At 32.4% G+C, this 25,825-nt stretch overlaps 1 protein-coding gene across 2 annotated transcripts in view; it reads left to right on the top strand.

The window, feature by feature from the left end:
• Positions 1–23,128, top strand: part of LOC140435635 (facilitated trehalose transporter Tret1-like) — a 252,331-nt gene extending 229,203 nt beyond the window's left edge. For both annotated transcript variants that reach the window (XM_072524366.1, XM_072524367.1), the window contains 2 exons: positions 16,962–17,246; positions 22,072–23,128. In XM_072524366.1, coding sequence (XP_072380467.1) covers positions 16,962–17,246; positions 22,072–23,012 — 1,226 coding nt within the window. In that variant the 3' untranslated portion in view covers positions 23,013–23,128. The remainder of the gene's footprint in view (positions 1–16,961; positions 17,247–22,071) is intronic.
• The last annotated feature ends 2,697 nt before the right edge of the window (positions 23,129–25,825 follow it).

The raw sequence follows: 25,825 nt of genomic DNA, 5'->3' as shown, positions 1-25,825 counted from the left end.
CAAGTCTTGTTCATTTTCTGGCCGTAATAATTCCTCGATTCTTTGTTTTCTTATCTGTATCTCCTTTACTTTCGGTGCTTTTCCTCTTTTCAGCACCCTTCCATATTCTTCCAACAGGGTTTTCCCCTCAATGTATGTCTTAAATACCTGATCATAGTATTTTGTTTCAAAATATTTTTCTTTCGTTATACCCCCTTCTAGCAGCTTTTCGTGGTTATTTAAAAATTTTGCCCAATATTCTTCTAATTTTTCCTGTCTATCCCGGATGTATTGTTGATTTTTCCGAGATTGGGAATCCTTTTTTGTATTTGAAACGAGTTTCACTATTTCTGTTCCTATTTCCGCTTGCTTAACGTATAGACTCTCCATGATTATTTTAAAAATTTTTACATTCAGCGGTAAATATATTAGACAATACTAAATGTACGTTATGTATTAAATAAGTATACCTGTATTATAACACTTTCTTTTCTATCGGAATGTGCAATTTAGCGAAATATGAGTTTGACCTTGCCTGCTGTGCTATTCTTTGCATTGAGGTAGGTCAAGATGTAATCCACACACTCTTATAGTGATATATATACATATATATATATATATTGTTATCAAAATAAATGAAATTATTTGCTACGTAATTATTTTAATTTTTCGAAATAAAATATTTAATTGTAATTAAAAGCAAGCTATATGTATGAACGTTTCTTTTTTCAAATTGTCATACAAAATTACTGTTTAGTTAATTATAGTTGTGAATGACGTTTATTTTTGTTTTATCAATTCTCTGTATTATTTAAATGGTATGCATTCTAAAGTACATTATTATACGATTGATAGAGTGGAGATTGTTGTTCTAAATTGTTAAATTGTAATAAAAAGAAACTTGTTAAATTGTAAGATTGTAAAAGTTGGAAGATTTTGTAATTATTCAAAAACTTACGGTTTTTTGTGTTCTTAGACGTTGAGGATCCCTCGCTTCTGGTGGGTTCTGCAATCGGTCCTGTCCTTTGGCTGCTCTGCGGCTCTAGTATGGCTCTCGGCTTTGGTACTGCTCTCGGCTCTAGTATGGCTCTCGGCTTTGGTACTGCTCTCGGCTCTAGTATGGCTCTCGGCTTTGGTACTGCTCTCGGCTCTAGTCTGGCTCTCGGCTTTGGTACTGCTCTCGGCTCTAGTATGGCTCTCGGCTTTGGTACTGCTCTCGGCTCTAGTATGGCTCTCGGCTTTGGTACTGCTCTCGGCTCTGGTACCGCTCTCGGCTCTAGTATGGCTCTCGGCTTTGGTACCGCTCTCGGCTCTAGTATGGCTCTCGGCTTTGGTACCGCTCTCGGCTCTAGTACCGCTCTCGGCTCTAGTATGGCTCTCGGCTTTGGTACTGCTCTCGGCTCTGGTACTGCTCTCGGCTCTATTATGGCTCTTGGCTTTGGTACTGCTCTCGTTCTCCCGGGTCTAGTGGTCTCTCTCTGCTACTGAAGGTGTTGCTGGCGTGGACTGTATAGGCTCTCTCAAACTTCCTTGAAGTATTCTGTTTCTCGATAGGACCATGAACAAATTCCTTCGTTGGCTCAGTGAAGATGTTCGTTCTGTTGTAATGGAAACACCAAATAATAGTAGCAGAGTTTATTGTTGAGACGTACACTATGGGTGTAGACCCGGGATAACTTTGAGTAGAGACTGATGAAGTTGATCGTTGAAGACTATATGTTCGTTGAGTGAATATTGATTGAATGCTTCTCTAGTCAAGAGATATTAGTTTTATATAAATTCTATTTGGGTCAATATTTTTCGCGTACCTAGCGTGATATGTGTATTTAATTTATGTAAATTGTTTAACTTTGTCAGTACTTTTGACTGATGTCCAAATTATTATTTATAATTGACCAAATGTGTATGTAACCTAATTAACTACGTGTGTGTATTTAATAACAAATAGATTCATTCGGTCTACTGGGTGATAAAATTATACTGTCCAATTTCGGATATGAATTATGAAGATTTGATATTGGACACTCGGATTGATTTTCAGAAATATTTGTGAGTTTGCCAATTTCTTCTTGAAGCTCTTTTTGTGTTAGAAAACGTCTACGTGCCATAGTAAGTCTGTAACCAAACAATACGAATGGGATAAATACGACCCGGTATAAACTACTACTGGGACATTAGAGTCCCGTTTAGAAATTATGGTAAAATCAATGAAAACAATATCAAAAATAAACAATATATATCACTAACCTGTGTTAATCGGCAACTGAATTATATATAATCTATTAAAAGGCAGAGCAGACACTTTTTCCTTACTAAAAATTATATTATTTATGAGTTCTTGATGCACGTGTTTAGTTAATATCAATTTTTAGGTAATAAACATGATATGTAGGTTGCATACTACTAGGTAATAAGTAAGGAATGTCTAAAAATACGGATCCGTTCAAATAACATGGGTTTTGGAGACAAACAGATGCCAGTAAATTTTTTGAAATCCGCTAGGACATATATGTCCCCACAGTAATAAAAGCGTTAAATCTTTTCAACTTTTTAAGAATTCCTACAGCTTCGAATCTTGTGGTGGCTTTTTCTATGGAATTATTTTCTTTGGACGTTAAAACGGATAAAACTTCATTCCAGACTTTCTAAGGCTTTGACAAGCATCGTCCCTGGCGGACCACCGAGTAGTTGATAGCTTTTTAGTGTTTTTCCTTTATCGATATCGGCTATTAAACGTTCCATCTTTTTGTTAAGCTTATAAAAAACACATATATTAAAGCAAAACACTTGAAAGGATCATAAAAAAATTACAAGCTTCGCTACAAGACTCTGCTGCTGATGTACCAACTATTTTAGTGCATTACTAGCACAGGGTGCTAACATTCTTAAAGGAGCAAGCTCTTTTATCTTCGTTTGCAAGCCATTATAGAGTTTAGCCATATTTGACACCTTGTCGTAGGACTGCTCTCGACAACACTAATATTAAAACTATTTAATTTGTTTAGTAAAACCTTGAAAATTTGTTTTGATTTATGGCCAACGGAGGTGATCAATGTGAAAAATCATTCACATGGAGAACATATCCAACAATTATTAGCTGGTCAATGTGAGATACATCAGAAGCAGAGTTAACTACAACGGTAAAATACTTGGCTTGTTTTAACTCCTCAGATATTTTACTCTTCACTCTATCAGCCATTCTTTTTACTATTTCATTACATGTAATAGATGATGGGTTAAAATATATTTTGCCAAGAAAGGGCAACGACATCAACGATTAATTAAAAACCATCAAATAGTTTCTGTTCCTGTGAGAACCTATTAAACTATTGTCCCTGCTGAGAGCTAGGCCTCTTGAAGTAAGAGGATCTTACTGCCCTAATAGCAGGACCAACTTAGATTAAAATATTGGACCAGTAAATGGTTTTGTCATCAAGTTGTGCCAAAAGTTTCTAATCTATCATATTGAGAGCAATGCTTCTTGCTTTTAAATCAAGGATTGATGATTTGTGAGCTAGCGAGTTCTTGTGGAGACTGATAAGATTTTGGGCGTTTTCCCCAATCACTAAATCCATCTTTAATGTCAAATTGGGAGCATTATTTTACATTCGGAAGAAACTAAGTACTTTGGATTATTTCGCAATTTGCAAGTTTTCTTTTCAGTTGAAAAAAGCTTTTGAAAAAAATATTGATGATTTTTTTGTTCTGTTGACATTTTTCATTTATAAATAGATTTTTATATCAATATTTTCCGCCATTAGATATTTGCTGCACTAGGCCACGGCCTACTCGACCTTATGGAAAAATTGTCTATGAATGCACTGGCTAAAGTAAGAATCACTATAAATTTTGACAATTTGCAGTTTGATTATATTGTTATTTAAACGATGTATACACAATATCTCGTTTATATGTTCTTTTGAGGCAATTGGTGTACCTACGTGAAGTATTTAAAATTTTTGTACATTATCATTAATATTAATTAATTTGTTAGATTAAAAATAATTTTGATTTTAATTATAATAAAAATTATATGTTTAACTAATGAAAGTTTGACGTTTCGCTTTCCACTCAGGAAATCGTTTTCAGATTATTTTAAAATTCTGCGAAAATGCATAAGCACAACTTGTTGTGTCACCAATGCAATTCTTCAACAATACTGGGCTTTTTTAATAACCTTGCATCAACAAGTACACGTAATGGTAATATGGATTCTGAATGAAATTTAAATAAAATTTTAGTTTCTTCATGTAATTTTTTATAAACATTAATAAATCCATATCCAACTCGTGAGTTCCTTACTACATACAAAAAATTAAATCCAAACATTTGCATTATTTCATCAGGTTATAATATTCATAAAGCAACAACACAAAATAATACTCAGACGGAAAATCAACAACTATAAGTGCGGTAATTTAATAAAGAATCAAGATTATTAATTAAAATATATTTTTATTTTAAAGAAGTATATATTTTTAACGCATAAATATACACTTCTCAACAATTGAAGTGGATATTATGAAAATGTATGTTTATTTTTTGTTCATAAGGTCAAATAGAAAAATGGAGTGATATAAATAAAGATTTATTTTTACTTCGTATTTTCGTACAGATGAAAAAAAAAATAAACAAAAATTGTAAAATTAACAACCTAAAATTTCTATTCCTGCTCAATTTCTAATATCCCGAAAAGAAAATGGGGTGTAGGTCCACCTCTGTGTCGCCTTAGTGCTCTAACTCTATTTGGAAGACCTCTTATTAAATTATTGATGAACTGCTGCGGTATACGATCCCAAATCGCGCGTAATGTATTGGTCAACTGATCTAAGGTTTGGGGCGGTTAAAGGAGCCTGTTTTTTTGCCTAGACATTTCGGCCCAAACATGTTCAATGCAATTCATATCAGGTGAACACGATGGCCACTCCATTCTTATAATGCCATGACCTTCTATACACTCGTTGACAATTCTCGCACGGTGAGGGCGAGCATTATCATTAATAAGAACAAATTGTTCGCCTATTGCATCAAAAAATGGAACAACTATTGGTACTATGACTCTGTCTCGATATCGTGTAGCAGTCATTGTCTCACTAATTAGGACGACTAAGTCCGTGCGACCGTCAAAACATATGCCTCCCCACACGCAAACGGATCCACCTCCAAAAAGAGTGGTTGGGACTCTCAGATTTTCATTGTAACGCTGTCCTCTTTCCCTCCACACCAATATACGGCCATCATTCGTATACAAACGAAATCTGGACTCGTCAGTAAAGAGACGATTCCTCCAATTTTCGAAATTCCACTGATAGTGTTCCATCGCCCAGCGATATCTGCATGCACGCTGCTCCCTGGTTAGTCGTGGATGGGTAGCGCGCCGTCTAGCCCTTAAATTGGATGCATGTAATCGTCTTCTGACAGTTTGACTGGAAATCGCTCGTCTAGTAGCATGCCTGAAGATACTGTTAATACTGGAGGCCGTGAATGTTGGGTTTCTTCTTGCCGTCAGAACTACAAAACGGTCTTGCCGACGAGTTGTAGATCGTTTTCTTCCTCCTCCATGCCTGTATGTTGCAGATCCAGTTGCTACATACCCATTCCATGCACGAGTTATCACAATTTGCGACACGTTTATCCTCATAGCAACCTCTTGTTAAGTTATGCCTTGTTGGATCCAACGAACTAATTGCTCGAGCTGCACTAGTTTTAAACGTCTTTGCGGCATATTGTTTTTGTGATGAATATATTTCTTGACTTATTGACAACTGGTAAAGCCAATACAAGTACTTTTATACGAATGATATATTCATGTTTGGAACAACATGTCTCTCTTTGTACGAGATAAGGGCCGATAAGAATAGGGAGAAAAAAAACACATGCAAAAAATATTGGCAATAAAGATAGCAGATAGAGTATAGTACAGGCAATTATTTTAAAAATAGTTTTATATGTTAATTTTAGGAATTTTAAAGTTATCCACTTCAATTATTGAGTAGTATATTATGTAGAGGCGGTCCTTCATATAGATAAGTAATGTTGCTCCTAATACGGGCTCCGTAAATATTGTTATTTTAAGTAAAAAAAACAACGTTACAAATTGTACAAGATTTATTTAATTACTTGGTAAAATCTTTTTTAATTTAATATATTGGGACAGTTTGGGAATTTAATCATCAACAATTTTTTCTTATAAGTGATTTTAAGTTAATTACACCTGTTAGTGACCCATACACTACACCCATAAGTATAATATATGTTCTTGCAGGAGGTCAGGGTCAGACTCTTTGTGTCGACAGAGTATTTAATGAAATTAATTAACCATGAAAAATAATGTCACTACAAAACGATTTAATATTCAAATGCAACCAAATGACTCACAAACATATTACTCAGAAACATCTAAAGTTCAGTTTCCGTCCAAGGAACAGGCGATCATTTTAACTTACTGGATAATACTAAATTCCAAGAGCACCATATCCCATTGGGAAATATAATTCAACCCAAAAACATTACTTTCACCTCTCTATTGTCCAACAATCGCATTTGCATGTACCTTTCCAGCAAACAAATGGTAGAACATTTCATAAACAACAGTGGATACATAGAAGCCCTTCCAGGAAAAACATCGTAACCAACAATTTTTCGAATCTTTGATTTTTCATGGAAAATGATCCTAACAACAAGCTTTTTCGTTGACCAAAACATCGTAAGCCAAACGAATACGGTTTTTAATTTAAAAGTAATAATGCGCTTTATCGTTACCAACACAAGTCCATATCAGTGAAAGCCAAAATATCGTAACAGTGCGTATAAAAAATCATTAGGATACTTTTGCTTGGTTACAATGTTTTGGGCAAAACCCAGTCTAGTCGGAATGTGACAACTGTTCTTAAAAATTTTTTTTATCGGTCAATAAGCCTACACAACATTAAGTTATCGGACTTAAGGTTGTCGATCAAGACAATTCGGGAATTAGGAGGGACGTGTGCAGGGGTGCAATTTACCGTTATCGGCTGGTGAATGGTGACCTCATCAAATACACCCGTACAGTGTATCCCATGTACAGTGTAGATAAACAAGTTTTAGTAGTTTTTGAAAGGAATATTATATTCCATATAACAATAAAAAAGTAAAAGTTTGCCAACAATTTTTAATTAAAACGCTTAATATTTCCCAAATGACGCTAATATATAAGAAAGAAAATGCCCTAATCAATAACATGGCTAAACAAGGCCAAAGGGGAAAAAGAATCCCTAAAAATAAATTTCATTCGAATCAAGTCTCTTTGGTTAAGGAATACATTAAGCAACTACCGGCTGTTCCTTCGCATTATTGTAGGAACAAAAGCAATAAATTATATCTTCCAGCCGAGTTTGAGAATGTTACAAACTTGTATCGTTTATACAAAAATTATCTCGTTGACTGTGAAAATCTAACTGAAATTGGATCACTCAGTAAATTTAGAAAAGTATTTCGGTCAGATTTTCATATTGGTTTTCATCTGCCAAAGAAAGACAAATGTAATCTTTGTGAGAAGATTAAATATCTGCCTAGCCTTGAACAAGAGGAAGAAAAGAAGACAGAATACTACAGGCAACACATTAAAGATAAAGAAAAGTGCCTTGAAATTTTTTGAAAAACCAAAATCTTTCAAAAGAAGGATCTGTGCTGTGTAATTACTCTTGTCATTTGTAAAGCACACTACCAAACACTATAATATAAAATATTTAACTTTCATTACTGATTGGAACGGATATTAATTTAAAAAAAAAACCAAAAGACCCATAAGTATAATATATGTTTTTGCAGGAGGTCCGGGTCAGACTCTTTCTCTCTTTTTCTCTCTCGACAGAGTATTTAATGAAATTAATTAACCATGGAAAATAATGTCACTACAAAACGATTTAATATTCAAAAGCAACCAAACGACTCACAACCATATTACTCAGAAACATCTAAAGTTCAGTTTCCGTCCAAGGAACAGGTGATCATTTTAACTTACTGGATAATACTAAACTCCAAGATTACCTTATCCCATTGGGAAATATAATTCAACCCAAAAACATTACTTTCAGCTCTCTATTGTCCACCAATCGCATTTGCATGTACCTTTCCAGCAAACAAATGGTAGAAGATTTCATAAACAACAGTGGATACATAGAAATTCAAGGTAAAATTGTTCGAGCCAGGAAGTTAAAAACACCAGCTGAGAGGATTGTTCTTTCCAACGTGTTCCATACTATACCTCACAAAATACTTACCAACGAATTAAAACATGTTGGTGTAGTACCGGTTTCACCTACGACATTTGTTAAAATTAGTGCCAATTTATCCAGATATAATGATATTCTCAGCTTCAGGAGGCAAATATACATTAGACCCCATAGCTTAACACTCCCCGAGTTATTTCTACTTGAGTTTGACAATACGTCCTATAGGATTTTTATATCTTAACCCTACAATGCTCAATTTTTAATTTTAGATTGGAAAAAATTATATGTATAGCTATTTTATAACGAAGTCCGAAAAAAATACTTAAAAAAATTTAACGTTATTTTTTTTTATTTCAGGACATCTTCAGTAATGTATCAAATTTGATACAAAGTGCATTTGAGCAAAATTATATATAGGAAATAAAATACTTAAGTATAGTCTGGTCACTATTCCCAGTCCGAACTGTCTAGTGAATTTAGTAATTATTTTTTTGCGAATTTAGTTACTTTTTGACAGACTAGAAGTGGCTGGAAATTACTATACAACCAAGCACACGTACTTATGACCAATATTAATAGTAAACAAACTAAATAGTATATAAAATAAAACTTTACGAATTATCTACAATCAATATTTATTTATTTGCACCATATAATAAATAGTTATGTTAAATTATAACAACTAAAATATATCTTTTAAATATATACTACCCAAAATTTTATGGGTTTAGTATACACTTCCACTATTTATAATAATTCTTCTTTTTTCAATAAAAGAAGTCTGTAATAAAAGTTCATCTAAGCTGTTAATACTGTAGTCTAGGAAATTTTGTGTTGTAGGTTTCCAACAATGAATCGGTCAAAATATGCCCGAGTTGAGCGAATGAACCTTACCTTTAAAATACCATATTTTATTGATGAAATTGTAAGAAAAGTTTGAAGCCTCATTAAAACATAAGTGCAAACCACATTTGTCACATTTAACATAGGTTAATTCCTTACAATTTGGCTTTTTGCATCGGGTTCGATCGCTAGTGTAGATTGGACAATATCCTACAGCATCTGTTCGAATATCTTTTGGAGGAATACAGCTTGTTGGCCCTTTCTTTTTCTTCAATTGTATCTTCAAATACCACTTTAATATTTGATATGTCTATATTTTCTAAATCTACATCATTATTCAAGTCTTCAATATCACTTACATCACAATCATCTTCACTATCATCCCAATTGTCGACTATAACTTGCAATTCTTTATCCGATAAAGGCCTGTTCATATACCAGCTAGACATCTAAAATAATATCCAAATTACATTATGTATCATAAAAGATACAAACAAATTTTTTACCATAACTTTAAAAATAATAGTAGATGCTGAATAAAACTAATACTGGATGACTTGTGGATGCATAATAACCAGAAAACGCAATTTTGCACATTCAATTTTCATTAATAACCACCTATAAAAAATTTTTAAACTCAGCGTTATCGTGAACACGACGGTTAAGTGATAACTGACTAATTCGCGCGTTTTATAAAATATTAGACGACGTTGCCAGGTTACAAAATGTGTATATATAATAGAGTGGGTATATATCGAATATGTTACATAATGCTGTTTGGACTTAATATTATTTCACTGTGTTATACATGTACATTCTCGGTATGTTTCATATATGATACATTGAGCAGTGTACGGTTAAGATATAAACATGAAATGCTATAACTGCAAGAAGCCTGGCCACAAAACATCTTAATGTTCCGAATCCGCAGTACTAGAAGATCAAGACAAATAATGAAAAATCTTGACCTAACCTAGATAATGTAGTTTCGCAACAAACACATAAAGTATCAGAACAAGAAATGTTATTCTCCCACGTTTCAAACAATACAGTTTCCCAACAGATACAGCCACTATCAGAAGAACCAATGTTAGTATCCCAAGATTCAAATACACCAACTACGATAACAAATATTGCTCAAGAATCCAACTCTCAAAAACGCACCGTTGATGATATGATTTCACCTGAAATCGAGTCTTCTTCAGCACAATGTAAGGCGGTCCTTGAGCCTGATGTTCGTCCAAAGGCGGGTACACATTTGCGAGCAGAACTGTTCGCGAACCGTTTGTGAACGCTATATTCGTTAATGTGTACGGCAGAAAAAACCGCTTGCGTACTGTTTCATCGTGACTCAAATTGTTGCGGTTTATTTCACGACTTCAAAGGAAGCTCGGCTTTCAGTTTGGACGGCGCTTACTAGACGCAGCGAACATTTTTATTGTGTCATCAAATCGACATTGTGTGAATGACGTGTTCCTTCCTAGAGAGACGTGAGAAAACAGTAAACTGATTATTGTCATGGACGTATAAATAAAGATAAAATCTTTATTTATACGTCGATGATTACTGTACATAATTTTATTTTTGTTAAACAAGCAAAAACAGGAACATAAATCAGTACCCAAATTATAAATAAAATGAATCATTTCGCACATGTGTGTTCGTTGTTGGTTTGTCGCTTTCCATGGATCGAGATAAGTATGCGATCAGTACGATGTAGAATATTTTTCAAGGATCTGTACGCGTACTGTACGTATACCGTTCGGCTCGCATATGTGTACCCACCTCAAAACTAAAGAAAACTAAAATTGTTTCAACGAAAAGTAGTAGTAGCCCTGTATCACTGCTACTAGAACCCTCAAAACATTTATTCACAATCATTCTCCATCCTTCGTTCTAAAATATGTCCAACTGGATATGATAAGTTGACGTAGTTATGCAAGAAGGATCCAACTACCAAAATACAAAATTTGATATTATTGCTTATCTGGTATAAGGAACGTTCAAACTTTGCTTAGCAAAAAAAACCAAAGGCTTCAGCATCAATATTTTGTGTTATAACAGTTTTAATCAACTACCATTTACGTAACTGTTGTTTTGAGATTTGCATTCAGGATCCAACCGCATAAAGTCAGTCATGTGTTTTGCAATAGGGAACCAACTCTATTTGTGGTTACTAAAATGAATCAAAGGAGCCATATTGTATTTATCATTGTTATTATCGACGAAATAATACAGATTCTGTGTACTTTTTAACTGATATTACGCTAATGAAAATGTATGATTTGTATAAAAATGAGTACAGCAACCCAGTGTCTTTTAGCAAGTATAAACATATTTTTGACGTGACAACGTCTTAAATTAGGTTGTGGCTAGGAGTCATTTAAGAAAAAGTGTAACGCCCGCTCACGTCTGTTACAGTGAGTCACCGAACGAGAGAGAGGCCCGCCGGACCGGCGAATGCCTTGCGTCTCTCTCCCACTCAAACATGATCGGTCCGCTGCGCGCGGCACTAGAGAATTAGGCGCGTTGAATCGCTAAAGTTGAAAATCGTTGAAAGTATCGTCAGCTGTGTCTGTAGTGAAAATGTGGAGTGCTTACAGTGTCCTATTTTAGGGGGAACCACCAGTATCAGATATAATTTTAGGAAATTACCTAGGGACCTATATTCTTTTATAATATTGCTATGGATTTATCCATTTAATATTGAGCAATGATTGTAAACATTCTTTATAGTTTAAACTTCAATGAAAATTATTAACTGTGTCTAAAGACATATATGATATGAGGTATTTTACCCAAGAGTATTAAGTATAATGAATATACATAAAAACATAATTTTGTTTTCTTAGGATTTAACATTTTGTCAGCACATTATCTCAAATTCACACTTAAATCAATATGTTTTTACTATTAGGTCTGTTGAATGTTTGTTCTTTACACAAAATTTAGTCTATACTTCATATTTATTAAAGGCGGTAAAATATACATTACAATTCAGTTGTTTATAAACCACTTTCAAAGCATAAAGAACCTTTTAAGCTTTTTTTATATTATTTTGTGTATATTAATTGAGTTAATTGGAGTAGCCCACTTTGATACAAAAATACAGTCAATTTATGGATATTTCAAGGTGACAATCTAAAAAAAGCTGATTTCCTCCCATGCATTTTATTAGAAACACTTGAAATTTAAAAAAAAATTTAAAAATCGTAAGATGTAAGACCTTAATCGTGAGATCGTGAGATTTGTCTTCAATTCGTGAGTAGATTCGTCATTTACAACAACTACAACAATAAAGGTAAATAATTGTACACTAATATTTCATTATCGTAAACTATGATTGATTGATTAATTGTTAGATTGACACAAAAGTTGAGAAACTGAGTTTATAGCGGCAATTCCTTGTTCCTATTGTGCAATTTAATAATATTCATATCAATAAATATTCTACCGAGAAAAAGACGTTGTCACGTAAAATCTTCGCCCGTAAAACCGACTTTACAGGCAACCGATTTTTTCACAGAACTTTAATTTATGACGTAAACCACTCAAACAAGATACTTGCAATCAATCAACACAAACTTCAGGAAAATCATGAGGAGCTTGTAGCCCTAGCAAACTTAGCTCAAGTTCTAATGAAAAATGATTTAAAGTTTGCAAAGGAAAACAACAGCAGAAAACAGAAGCATTAACTTTTGACTTAGAGAAAACTCTACCTATGCCGCGTATTCCAACTATTATCATGTTCTACAAAAGACAACTGATGTTATATAATTGCGGAATCTACAGTGGCAAGAGTGGAAAGGGCTTTTGCTATGTTTGGGCAAAGGGACAAGCTGGTCGAGTCAGAAAGTTTCATTTTGTCTACGCACAAATATATTATGGCCGATGTTGACAAGTATGTCACCAATTTTATACTATGGAGCGATTCATGTGGTGACCAGAATATAAATATCAAGATGGTTCTTATGCTGAAAAGTGTGTTGGAAGTCCACCCTAGCCTTCAAAATATTACTATGAAGTTTTTAGTCTCAGGGCGCAGTTTCCTGCCAAAGAACAGTGAATTCGGTGATATTGAGTCTGCCCTAAAATTCCAGCAAAGAAGAGACACATCTGAAGAGACTATATCAGTGTTATGAAGAATGCTAGAAAACGAAATATTTTAAACGTAGTAAAAATGGAATTTGTTGACTTTAGGTCTACAAGTTATATTGAGAAAAGTATTGTCAACAGAAAAAAAGACACAACAAATATTAAGATAAACTAGTTGAAATTTAAACAAATCCACATTATTAAAAATAAACCAATGTCTATTTACGTCAGTAACAATTACAACAACGAATTTGTTAAAATAAATCTTCAAAAACAAGAAGTTGTGAGGCCCCCTTCCATGTCATCTTTGTTGAAAAGTCTCTGGCCAGAATGAAAACCAATATCGCTTAAAAAGCTTATTCTAAAAACTTTTATCGTAATTTTTCATCTAACGAAAAAATTGAAGATGACATTGATGGGTATAATAGAATGCTGGACTTTCAAATTGAAATTGATTAAAATACTATTCCATTATATTAAAATTGAATAACAAAAACATCTTAATTTTTTCATTGCACTAGTATTGTCATGATAAATATTTTCTTTACATATTTTAGTTCAGTTTGTTTTTGATTTTTAAACTATAAAATATTGTTAGATTTGTCTTTATTTTTTACTTATTTTTCCCTATTGTGAAATGTAATTAATTAATATGTATAATACGCAATAAGGAACCAATCACCATTTTTTGGGAATACCAAAGCTGGTATTTTATATTATGTTAGTTTAAGTATCAACAATAAAAATACTATCTCTTTCCAACACGGTTCAACTTTCAATATGGTTATAACTTGTACCTGTAGTTTACAATAGATAGCTTTGCGAAAATGTCTTTCCTGAAAAACATACTTTTTCGAATTGAGTCCTTCTTGCATAACTACGTCCAAGTGTAGAAAAGCCTACACCTAACTGTACTGTGTTTATTGATTAAAGAAATTTTATGAGCAAAATTTTTCGTTTCATTGATATATTAGTCTTTGTGATTTAATTGATATTCAACTTAATAAATGATTAGCCTTTTGACCCATAAGACGAATTTAAACGGGTAATGGACTGGTTAAATGTTTTCCTTTTAAGATAATCTGTGTCTTGTTTTTATTATAAAATAAATTATCAATATAGTATATATACACATCATTGTTAATATAGTTTGTGTACGATCCTATGTTTTATACGTCTTTTTTTGGCATAAACATAATATTTTTCAGTTTATTAAGATTAAATTAAAACATTTGTGTTCAACACAGCAACAACAACCACAAAACTTATCGAATGTTATTTCCGTACACAGTACGTATACGTCTTTTTTTGGCATAAACATAATATTTTTCAGTTTATTAAGATTAAATTAAAACATTTGTGTTCAACACAGCAACAACAACCACAAAACTTATCGAATGTTATTTCCGTACACAGGCCTGAAAGTGAATGAATAGTAGACCTTCGGATTTCAATAAAAGTTCAAACACGACTTTTATTCCTTATACCTTAAGATTACTAAAATATCAAATTAAGGGGATTAAAAGATGTAAAAACTCGATTTTCCTAGAAAATCTGCTTGAAGATTGAATTTTTTTTGTCAAAATTCGCATGTACTGCCACGACTTCCTGCCTTATGCCATTTTACGAATCTATAGCGAAGTATTAATTCTTTAAAAAAAAATGCATAAGGGGTACTGGTGCACTAAGGTTGTTAATTATGACCTAATCATGTAATGTTAATAGGTCAGAGTCAGTGATTTTCTTCTTCATGCCGCTTGAAAATTTGTTAGTTTTCGGGATTTTAAGGATCCTAAGGAACCTAAAAAAGGCATAACAGCAGATCGTGAAAACAAAATAATTTAGCTTGGAAAAGTTGCGAATAATAAGAAAAATTCAATTTTCAGAATAACGAACCCAGTTGAACTTTACATTTCCTTTTCTTTTTGCTTATCTCATATGACATTTTCAGTATACAAAAAGGCATAAGTGATAAAATCGTAGTTGAACTTCGTATTGAAATCCAACATTCTATACCGTAAGTTGAGGCTACTTACGACAATTTTAACATTTGGAACATTACCCCTGAATAACTCTGAATTATAACTGAATGAAACCTTTCAAAAAGAAAATACGTTCAAAACTTGGAAGTACACTTGTACTTTCAAATTATATGTATATATGTAATATAGTTATTTTCTTTAAGTAGATAATTATACACTTTTTTAATTTAGTGTGTGTCACAAGTTACACCGCTAAGTGGGTTAACATGGTACAACACTCTAAAATCCATGTAAAAACTTAGTTAAAATAAGATGGGGTTCAAGTAACCCACAAAAAAGTTAAAAAATGGCAGTTATAATGATAAGTAAGGTAATAAAACACATATAAGTTGAAAATAGATTTTACTAATCTACATAATAAAGAAAATAGCACCCTATGTAGGTAAGAAATAAGATCTCTGTATGATCATAATAAAACTGTTACAAATTAAGCTCAAAGTTCGTAAGGAAATGTGTATCTTCCTCGTCACAAAGTCACAATTGTCCCTTAAGTGTCGGTTTTGGATGGATTTAGAAGTCGTAGCAATAGCAAGTTGGTCATGTTCTATCACTTCTCCCTCAATACACTCTACACCTCTTCCAGTAGGAACATTAACTTTCTTTTTCCTTATTTTTCTTGAAGGCTGGGTTTCCGTTCTCCTACTTTATTCCAAATAGGTTTCAAATATCTGAACCCACTCCAGACTTGTTGAATCTGTGAATCATTATCAGACAGAGGGATTTTCATTGCACAAGGAAGTCTCTGGATCACTTGATTCCTATCGAGAGAAAAAATTTGTGCTCCTCTAAAACCACTCATAATATTTTTGGAAATATTTTCAACACCAATATTGTCGAGGCATTTCTTTAGTAACCATGGAAACTTATCCTTTGGAATGGTACTTCGGTTTTCGCTCTTACACTCATCAAGAGTTTCACGTTGCTTCATCTTCAAAGGCCGATAAAAGGCTACATCGAGAGGTTGTGTTAACCCAGTACTATTAGCAGGGAGGAAAACAAATTTGCAAATCATTGCGGAATTTCCTAAAATAAGAGAAAAACTCCAGTCACCAGCCATGCACAAACATTGTGCTAATTTCATTTGATCTTCCTCTGAGAGTACAAATGGTTTTCCAACCTTTGCTCTGTTTTGGCCACGAACCGTTCTGTTAATTGTTGATTTTGATATACCAAATTTTTCAGATGCTTTTCACATTGACAACCCATTATTTACTACTTCTGATACAGCTTCATCTAATTGGATTTGTGTGTAATCTTGGTGTTTACGTGCACCAACTTTTCTTATGTACTTGCGAACCATATCTGTGCCTGAAAAAAAAAAAGATAAAGGAAAACAACTGATAATTACTTTATAATAATATTACGTGTCGGGCTACATGGGACAGTTGTCCCAAGTTAGCCCACCAATGTATTACTTTTATGTTTATTTTATTTTACAGAAATAGGTAGGCAACACTTATCTCACTAGGACATATGGTATAAAGAACTTAAGTAAGGTTATGACTAACGCACAAATAACATAATTGCCCAAATATAACCAATTATAGAGATAAAGTTATTTTATAGATGAATTTACTGCTGCAAGATATCGCACTGACATACTTCGTCAAGTCTCTGTAGATACATTTTTTTATTTTTTATTGTTTTTAACAGTAGCTATCGAACTGAAAGTCAAAATAAGAATAAAGATTATATTTTTATTTATACGATCATTCGCCTGTAAGAATTGTTACTGTAATTCTAATATGAATCAAATAAACAAATTTTAAATAATTGTTATTTATTTTAGCATCCTTGGCTGCTCTTCCAATGGCATTAGGCTGTATCTTCGGCGGTATCTCCCTTGCAAAATTCGGCAGAAAAACAACCCACGTAATCATATGCTTGCCGATGTTTCTGGGTTGGCTCTTAATGTTTCTAGCACATGATATAAATATGATTTTTATTGGAAGATTTATCACAGGACTTATGACTGGAATGGTGGCTTCAGCATGTAGTGTATACATTGCTGAAACCTCAGATCCGTCTTATAGGGCCTTTTTGCTAGGGTTGATTGTTGCATGTGCTTCATTAGGTACGTAACAAGGTTATTTAAATATAATAATAAGCAAACCACCATTATATATATATATATATATATATATATATATATATATATATATATATATATATATATATTTATATATATATATATATATATTATAATTATAGATAAAGAAGTTGGGTAGTATTGACTAGTATTTGAGTTTGCAGTCATTAATTTAAATTTAAAGGGTAGGATAAAAGAAAGTCTTTGTTAATATTGAGCTTTAGCAAAATTTATTTGCTTTAATGTGATATGCTAACATAAGTTTAAAATTATTTTTTTATTAAATACAATGAAATTAACACGAAAGAACATTGTAATAAACAAGCATCAAAACTTACAACATGAGGTTGGCCCAAAAAAAATTTCTAACAGTATCACAAAACATTAAAATTAAAATTCTTAGTCTACTAATAATTACAATGTTTTAATTTTATTTAGCTTGAGGAAGTACATGGTTACATAATTTATTTTAAAATTTAATTTATGTTAGAAAGACACTCGGCTGTGTTTATTATATTTCACGTTGTTGATAACTAGTTTTCAATTGTTAAATGCTTGCGCTCTTGACACTGCACACTGTTTTTTTTTATTTAGAAAAGAATGTCGCATCAACCACAGGTTATTAGCAACTACATGAGGTAGGTTATAAATTGTGATTTAATCTGCCTTATACTTAATTTTGCAAAAACAAATAAATTTATTTTAATTAAAATTTGATCTCAGGGCTCCTTATATCGTTAATTATAATAAGTGGCTTCAAAGTATCCTTTAAGTAGTTGCCTTTAGGGAAAGGATGAATAATAGGAAAATAAATTAAACCAAATAATTTTGTTATAATAATCTATTAAATAATTTTTGAAAAAATAATCAAACTAAAAATATTAAAGTCAATTAAAGACAATTTTACAATTAATCAAAATCACATATCATATGCGCTAATCCGCATAATTAAAATTACAAATTCATTAAAATTCCTATACACATTATCGATAATTGTTTGGACTTGTATTCAAATAAAAGATCCCTTCTCTGTGTTTTCTTTTTTTTTTAATTAAATCAAGACAAAAATGTTCTTTTAAGAAATATTACTTTTTTTAATTTATTTATCTTTGAATTAAAAGATTATATTCATTGTAAAATGAAATCACTGAATAAAATATTAAAATAAAACAAATTAATTATGATTTTGTTATGATCGTGGTTGTTGATTGTATGGCAAACTAACCTTTTATTTTCAAGAATACTCTACTTTCTCCTCTTCTTCTTACGACTGTGATCTGCCCACCTTTTGCTAATACTCTCAGTTGCTCTATACACGCCTGCTATCTCCTCTGCTAGTCAACATCTCTCGCACACACTATCCCGCAACAGTTTCTCCAAAAGCTTCTGGACCAAACTCCTATCTCACAGAAACCCAATTTCTTTCTAGTCAAAAGGATTTTCACTTAATCGACTAGTACCAAATATACTACACACCTGTTTGTTTATTACAGGATATACTTGTCCACTGCTACCAATCCTTGGGGCTCGTTCCACAGATACCAAACATCTTTCGCAATTCTTATTTGACAAGAAGACTGCTAACTGTCATTACAGGATATGGAACAAAAACAACTTGCTTCTTCCGACGTTCAAATCACAATAATCTTCCTTTTTCCGGGCAAAATCAGACTTCCTTCACTTTAATCCCTCCTTCTCCTTTTCACTCATCAGACACACACATCCTACATACCACGCCATCTCTGTCGACCAATAAAATTCTGTAACTTGTCGAACACAAGCTCAATGCTAGTATAATATAACATAACCTTGGTATTTTCCAATTTTACATATGTAGATAAGATCTTTTTCTTTGTTTTTAGGTTTCTAGAGACAATACAGCTAATACTACTTCGGTTATCCCTGACCACAAAACTTTCTAATTTTTTGTCCAATTTCTTTGTAAACAAAAGACTTAAACCTTATATTCTAAAATTACTAACTTTGGCCTATTAACATTAATCGTTTATGAGAAGTCCACTATTGGTTTCATATCTTAATGTACAAATATCTATTCTTCTATCTACCCACTTTCTACTAAATTAGAAAAACCATACTCATTCAAATATTTGAATCTTACTAATCTAATATTCCTGTTTATAGGGTGAAACGACGAATATATATATATATATATATATATATATATATATATATATATATATATACATATATATATATATATACATATATATATATATATATATATATATATATATATATATATATATATATATACATATATATATATATATATATACATATATATATATATATATATATATATATATATATATATATATATATATATATATATAAAGAAGTACTTGTGACTCGTTTGGAACAAATATATATGTAACTGTTTTGGATGGGTTGGAGTCAATAAAAGGGCTATTGGTTAACTATTTTTTTAATCTCGAGCTTTCAATTGTGTTTACAATTATTATCAAGACCTAAAAAAGACAAAATATCTTACAAGGTTGAACTAGAAAGAAAAAACAATTTTTAACTTACCAAATAAAAATTAGTTTAGTAAATAAAAATTGCTGCTAAAACATCTTAAAAGTAATTAATATAAAAATGTCTTAATACAATAAATGCTTCTCTGAAAATTTTTTATAATTTTGAAAACATTTTTTTTAATACAAAAATTATTGAATTTATAAATAAGTTATAATAGCAACCAATTACAAATAAGCCTCAATGTCATAAATGCCAACATAAAATTTTTATTTTTGACAATTATTATATTGCCAAAATTTATATGGGTAAATTGTTGATGCATAGTGGAATATAAATATTCCCAGCATCGCTCTGAATGGCTTGATTAAGCTTGGGTATACAATTTACTTTAATTGCTATCGACACATTTAACTTTATATTTCCTCACTAGAGGTCTGTAGTAGCATACTTTGGTAATGGTTTTTCCTATAATTGCCAGAGTAGTCGGTGCGTTTTGATTTAGTTTGAGTCTTCTTACAAACTCTCTCTGATGACGGGTAGACCCAGAAACACGTCTTAGGGAGTGGTAAGAGACTTAAATTAAATCGAAACGCAACCGTCTTCGTATATTTATCGAACTTACTCGACGCAATTAGTACAAGAATGATGGTAATTTATATGGGTAAATTGTTGATGCATAGTGGAATATAAATATTCCCAGCATCGCTCTAAATGGCTTGATTAAGCTTGGGTATACAATTTACTTTAATTGCTATCGACACATTTAACTTCATATTTCCTCACTAGAGGTCTCTAGTAGCATACTTTGGTAATTGTTTTTCCTATAATTGCCAGAGTAGTCGGTGCGTTTTGATTTAGTTTGAGTCTTCTTACAAACTCTCTCTGATGACGGGTAGACCCAGAAACACGTGTTAGGGAGTGGTAAGAGACTTAAGTTAAATCGAAACGCAACCGTTTTCGTATATTGCAAAAGTAAAATTTCGTTTAAACATTCTTTTTTGTTTAGTAACAAAAAAGAAGATTTATTCACCGTTGACAGATGTCTCAAAAAATGTAACAGATATATGGAGAATTAAATATGACATTTTACAAGTTTTATATATAAATCATAAAGAAAGAATATAATTATAAATTTTGCTTAGATTTTGAATTTCTGATCTTTTGTTTAAATTATTATCACTTTTGCTAATACAAACCATTTCCAAAAAAGTCCCTTTAAATTTATTACTTTCACTACATAAAATTTTAATGTTATCAAAATCCATAATATGGTCTTTATCGATTACATGCTCTGCCAAAGCACAAGATGGTTTTTTAATTCTGCAATCACTTTTGTGAGAAATAATACGATTTGAAAGATTTCTTCCGGTCTCACCAACATATTCAGCTTCACATGGAGTACAACTAATGCTGTATACTAAATTCGTTTTTTCAAATTTGTCTATAGAATATTTAGTTTTGGAATATAAAGATGAAATAGTTTTGATGTTCTTTGTTGCTATTTTTATATTCTCAATAACCTTTAGTGTTTGTATTAATTTAGGTGTTAATGATGGTATAAAAGGTAGTGAATGATAATAGATGTTCTGATTGTTAGATACAATGTTTTGAGATTTAGCAAAAAATGGTGTTAAGTTATTTATATTACCAATATTAGAAAAAAAAACTCTTATCCTCCAGATATGCTACATAGGATGCTTTTGTGAATTTAGATTGTGAATTTAGATTGTGAATATACATCTTCACAAAAATCCGGCGTAAATTTTCGATATCGCGCCTGCCGGAGGGTTAAATTTATTTAAACATATCCTGATGACGCAAATAAATGCGTTTGCAATTGCTCGATATTAACAAAGAGTTTCTCTTATCCTTCCCTTTACATTAATGACTGCCACCTCAAAATAAAACTTTAGTTTATATAGATAGGGGCAGTCTTAATCTATAATGAGCTGCATTAAGAAAGCCATGTCAGAGACAAACTGGGAAGATGAAGAGTAGTTAGACAAAAGAGAATGCAATAATATTTTGATTCTACTAGAGTTAAGTCTCATCTGTTTAATATATTTTTATGTTCTTAAAGGTGTTTTTTGCTTTCTCAATATTTATTTTGTTTTATGTCATATGGATCCTTCTTTTATTCGTAGATATTTAAGGGGTAATTACATTTTCAACTCATTAAGTCTAATAATAATATTTGGACGTTTACCGTCGCTTACACTATTGATTTTGAATATAAGAAACGTTAATAACGGCATCGAATTCTTGAATCCATGAAATTTAAATTTATATAATATAATTTTTTTATTTTCAGGAATATTTTTTGTTCATCTCTTCGGAACTTTTCTCTCGTGGAAGCTAACAGCTCTGATATGTTCGCTATTTGCACTAATAGCTCAAATAGTAATACCGTTTACTGCCGAATCGCCATCTTGGTTACTCAGTAAAGACAAGGTAGAAGAAGCAGCAAAATCTTTTCAATGGTGTCGAGGAGATTCAGAAGAAGCGACCAAAGAATTCGAGGCAATGTTAAACCAAAAGAATGAACAAGAAAAGGCTACAGAAAGAACAAAATTTAAACATCTTTTCGTTCCAGAGTTTTTAAAACCCTTAGGTATCATATGTGTCTATATATCAGCAAACCAATGGAGTGGAATAAATGCGATGCCCTTTTATTATATTCGTATTATGAAGGAAACCATCGGTGACGACATAAACGACTACGTTGCGACATTAGTGGTGGACGTTGTTAGATGTTTAATGTCATTATTGGCTTCTGCGCTTTTAAAAAGATACAATCGTAGGCCTCTTGCAATTATTAGTGGTTTTGGTGCTGCCGGTTCTCTTTTTGTACTAAGTTTCTATACTTACATAGTAACAGTCTTCCCGAGCATACGTTCGGGCTATATTCCAATGGCATGTTTAATTTCTTTTATGATTTTTGTATGCATTGGGTTCCAACCATTACCTTGGTCTTTGGTAGGAGAACTATTTCCCATAAAATCTAGAAGTATTGGGGGTGGATTATCATCGTGTATAGCATTTTTAGCCTTACTATCAATAGTTAAAACCATGCCCGATTTATTTGAGATGTATAATATCAGCGGCGTGTTTCTAATCTTTGCGATAGTGAGTTTGGTGGGTACTATATTTGTGTGTTTTTTCCTGCCTGAAACTAAAGACAAGACCTTGCAGGAAATTGAGGAAGAATTTAGAGGCAAGAAGAAAAAGTTTATAGAAAATACTCGAATTTAAATAAATATTTTTAAGTAATAGATTGTTTTATTCTTAGCAATATTTATTACAAAATGTATTAAAATAAATACCAAAAGGATGTATTTTTCTTTATTTAAATAAATAGTTATTGAGCACAGAGTTTATTGGGAATTTAAGTTTAATACAAAAAAGGCATCGTAATTATTTTTTATCTAATCTTAAGCTTTTTAAAAATTGACCTTCGATTGTAAAATATGATGCACATCGTGCATAGCACATAGATTAAGAAAACATAAGTGTGGATGATATGTCGAATAAAATTAATAATATCTGTAATTCAGTGGTAGATAATAAACTTAAACCAGAAAACAATACAAAGAAACAGCCATAAATAAGACAAGACAATATTAGAGCTAATGGAAGAACGAAGAAAACACAGAAATAAGAAAGAGGAAAGGTACAAAGAAATAAACAAAATCATTAAGAATAAGATTAAAGAAGCAAAAGAATCATGGCTACAAGATCAATGCATACAAATAGAATCCCTAGAACAGAAGCATGACACTTTTAACCTACATAAAAAGATCAAAAATCGGTTGCCTGTAAAGTCGGTTTTACGGGCGAAGATTTTACGTGACAACGTCTTTTTCTCGGTAGAATATTTATTGATGAATATTATTAAATTGCACAATAGGAACAAGGAATTGAATGAAAATAAGAATTGCACAAATTTTAACTATAGATATAGAAATATATTTTGTTTACTAAAACATTGTACATGTAAACTTAAACTTAACTAATTTCCAACGCTCCTAATTCTCTAGTGCTGCGCGCGCAGCGGACCGATCATGTTTGAGTGGGAGAGACGCAAGGCATTCGCCGGTCCGGCGGGCCTCACTCTCGTTCGGTGAGTCATCGTAACAGACGTGAGCGGGCGTTACACTTTTTCATGAGTGACTCCGAGCCACAACCTAATTTAAGACGTTGTCACGTCAAAAACCTAACGGGAGGAAACAGATCACGAAGTCATAACGTAATACTAGACGAGCACAACAATCTGCTCTACGAAAATGAGAGAATACCTGAGAGATGGAGGCAATACATGGAAGAATTATTTAAGGAATTGCAAGAGACAGAAGTCAGTGTTTCTGGATGTTCAGGACCAGAAATAACGCTCAGTGATGTAACATATGCAATAAAAAGACTAAAAACCAACAAAGCACCTGGATCTGATAACATACAAGCTGAAATATTGAAACTATTTGAAAACAACTAACTCAAACTCCTAACCTGTCTACTGAACAAAATCTATGAAACTACAGAATTTCCTACAGATTGACTAGTTTCCACCTTCATCCCCCTCCCCAAATAGGCAAATGCCACCAGATGCTCTGATTACAGAATCATAATCTTGATGACTCTTGACCAAAAATGTCGAGACCAAGAAAAAGATCTTTTCGTTGCGTTTATAGACTATGAGAAAGCTTTCGACAAAGTTAAACATAATATTTTCATTGAATGTCTAAAGAGAAAAGGACTCGACAAAAATGACATTAATATAGTGCGAAATCTCGATTGGAACCAACAGCCTGTGGTAACATTAGATGGAAATAGTATGGATGCGCAACAGATAAGTAGAGGAATGAGACAGGGCTGTATACTTTCACAATTACTATTTAATATATATTCCGAAGAGTTATTTACGCAAGCACTTGAAAACTGTACAGAAGGGATCAAGATAAATGGTAAAATTATAAATAACATCCGTTATGCTGACGATACAGTTATTATCGCTGAAAGTAAGACAGACCTGCAGACGTTACTAAACACAGTTTGTGATACTGGAGAACAGTTTGGTTTAACAATAAACATAAAGAAAACAAAAATCATGGTTATATCAGTAAGAGGGGCAAAGTCGTTACAAGGATCCAGATAAAAAATGAAGATATTGAGCAAGTGGAGAAAATAAAATACTTAGGAGTCTGGATTAAAAAAGACTGAATCCGAAATCAGAAATTCGCTCAAGAATAGAGCAATCAAGAGCAGCCTTTTTGAAAATGAGGAAATTTAGAGTAACCAAAGACTCAATCCGCAAATCCGATATCGGATGGAAAAATGTTATATCCAGTTTATTCTTCTTTATGGTGTCGAAGTCTGGACTGTTAATGTTGACTTAATAAGAAAACTGGAATGGGAAGAAAAAGAGAAGTTTTGACCACCATTAAAAGGCGAAAAACAGCATATTTGGGGCACATACTTATAAATGATAAGTACGAGTTGTTGTAGCCGATTATAAAGGGTAAAATCGAAGGAAAAAGGGGTCCTGGTAGGACAAATATTCTGGCTGAAAAACATTCGCGACTGGACTGGGTTAACCACGCAGACGCTCTTAAGAAAAGCAGAAGATAGAGATGAATTTGCAATGGTTATAGCCAACCTTCATTAGTGGAGACGGCACTAGAAGAAGAAGAAGCTTAATGAGCCATGCACTCAAAATCTTTCTTTCTGTTATTCAATCTCGCATATATAGAAAACTTGAAGAAAACAGCAGTGTCTAGTTTGGGTTTAGAAGCAGACTGGGAACGCGAGAGGCCCTATTTTCCATACAAGTACTGATACAAAGAGCTCTAGACGTAAATTTCAAAGTTTGCGCATGCTTTATAGACTTTGAAAAAGCATTTGACAAGGTGCAACAACAAAAATTATTTCAGATACTGAAAGAATTTAATATTGATGACAAAGATTTACGCCTAATTAAAAATGTATACTCACAGCAAAGGGCAACTGTACGAGTAGACAACAAAACCTCGCAAGAATTAACGATAAAACGGGGAGTAGGGCTGCATTTTATC

This window comes from Diabrotica undecimpunctata, chromosome 3, assembly GCF_040954645.1.
Source record: "Diabrotica undecimpunctata isolate CICGRU chromosome 3, icDiaUnde3, whole genome shotgun sequence".
Classification (NCBI taxonomy): Eukaryota; Metazoa; Arthropoda; class Insecta; order Coleoptera; family Chrysomelidae; genus Diabrotica; species Diabrotica undecimpunctata.
Note: the sequence above shows the minus strand (reverse complement) of the source record. Positions and strands in the feature narration are given on the sequence as shown.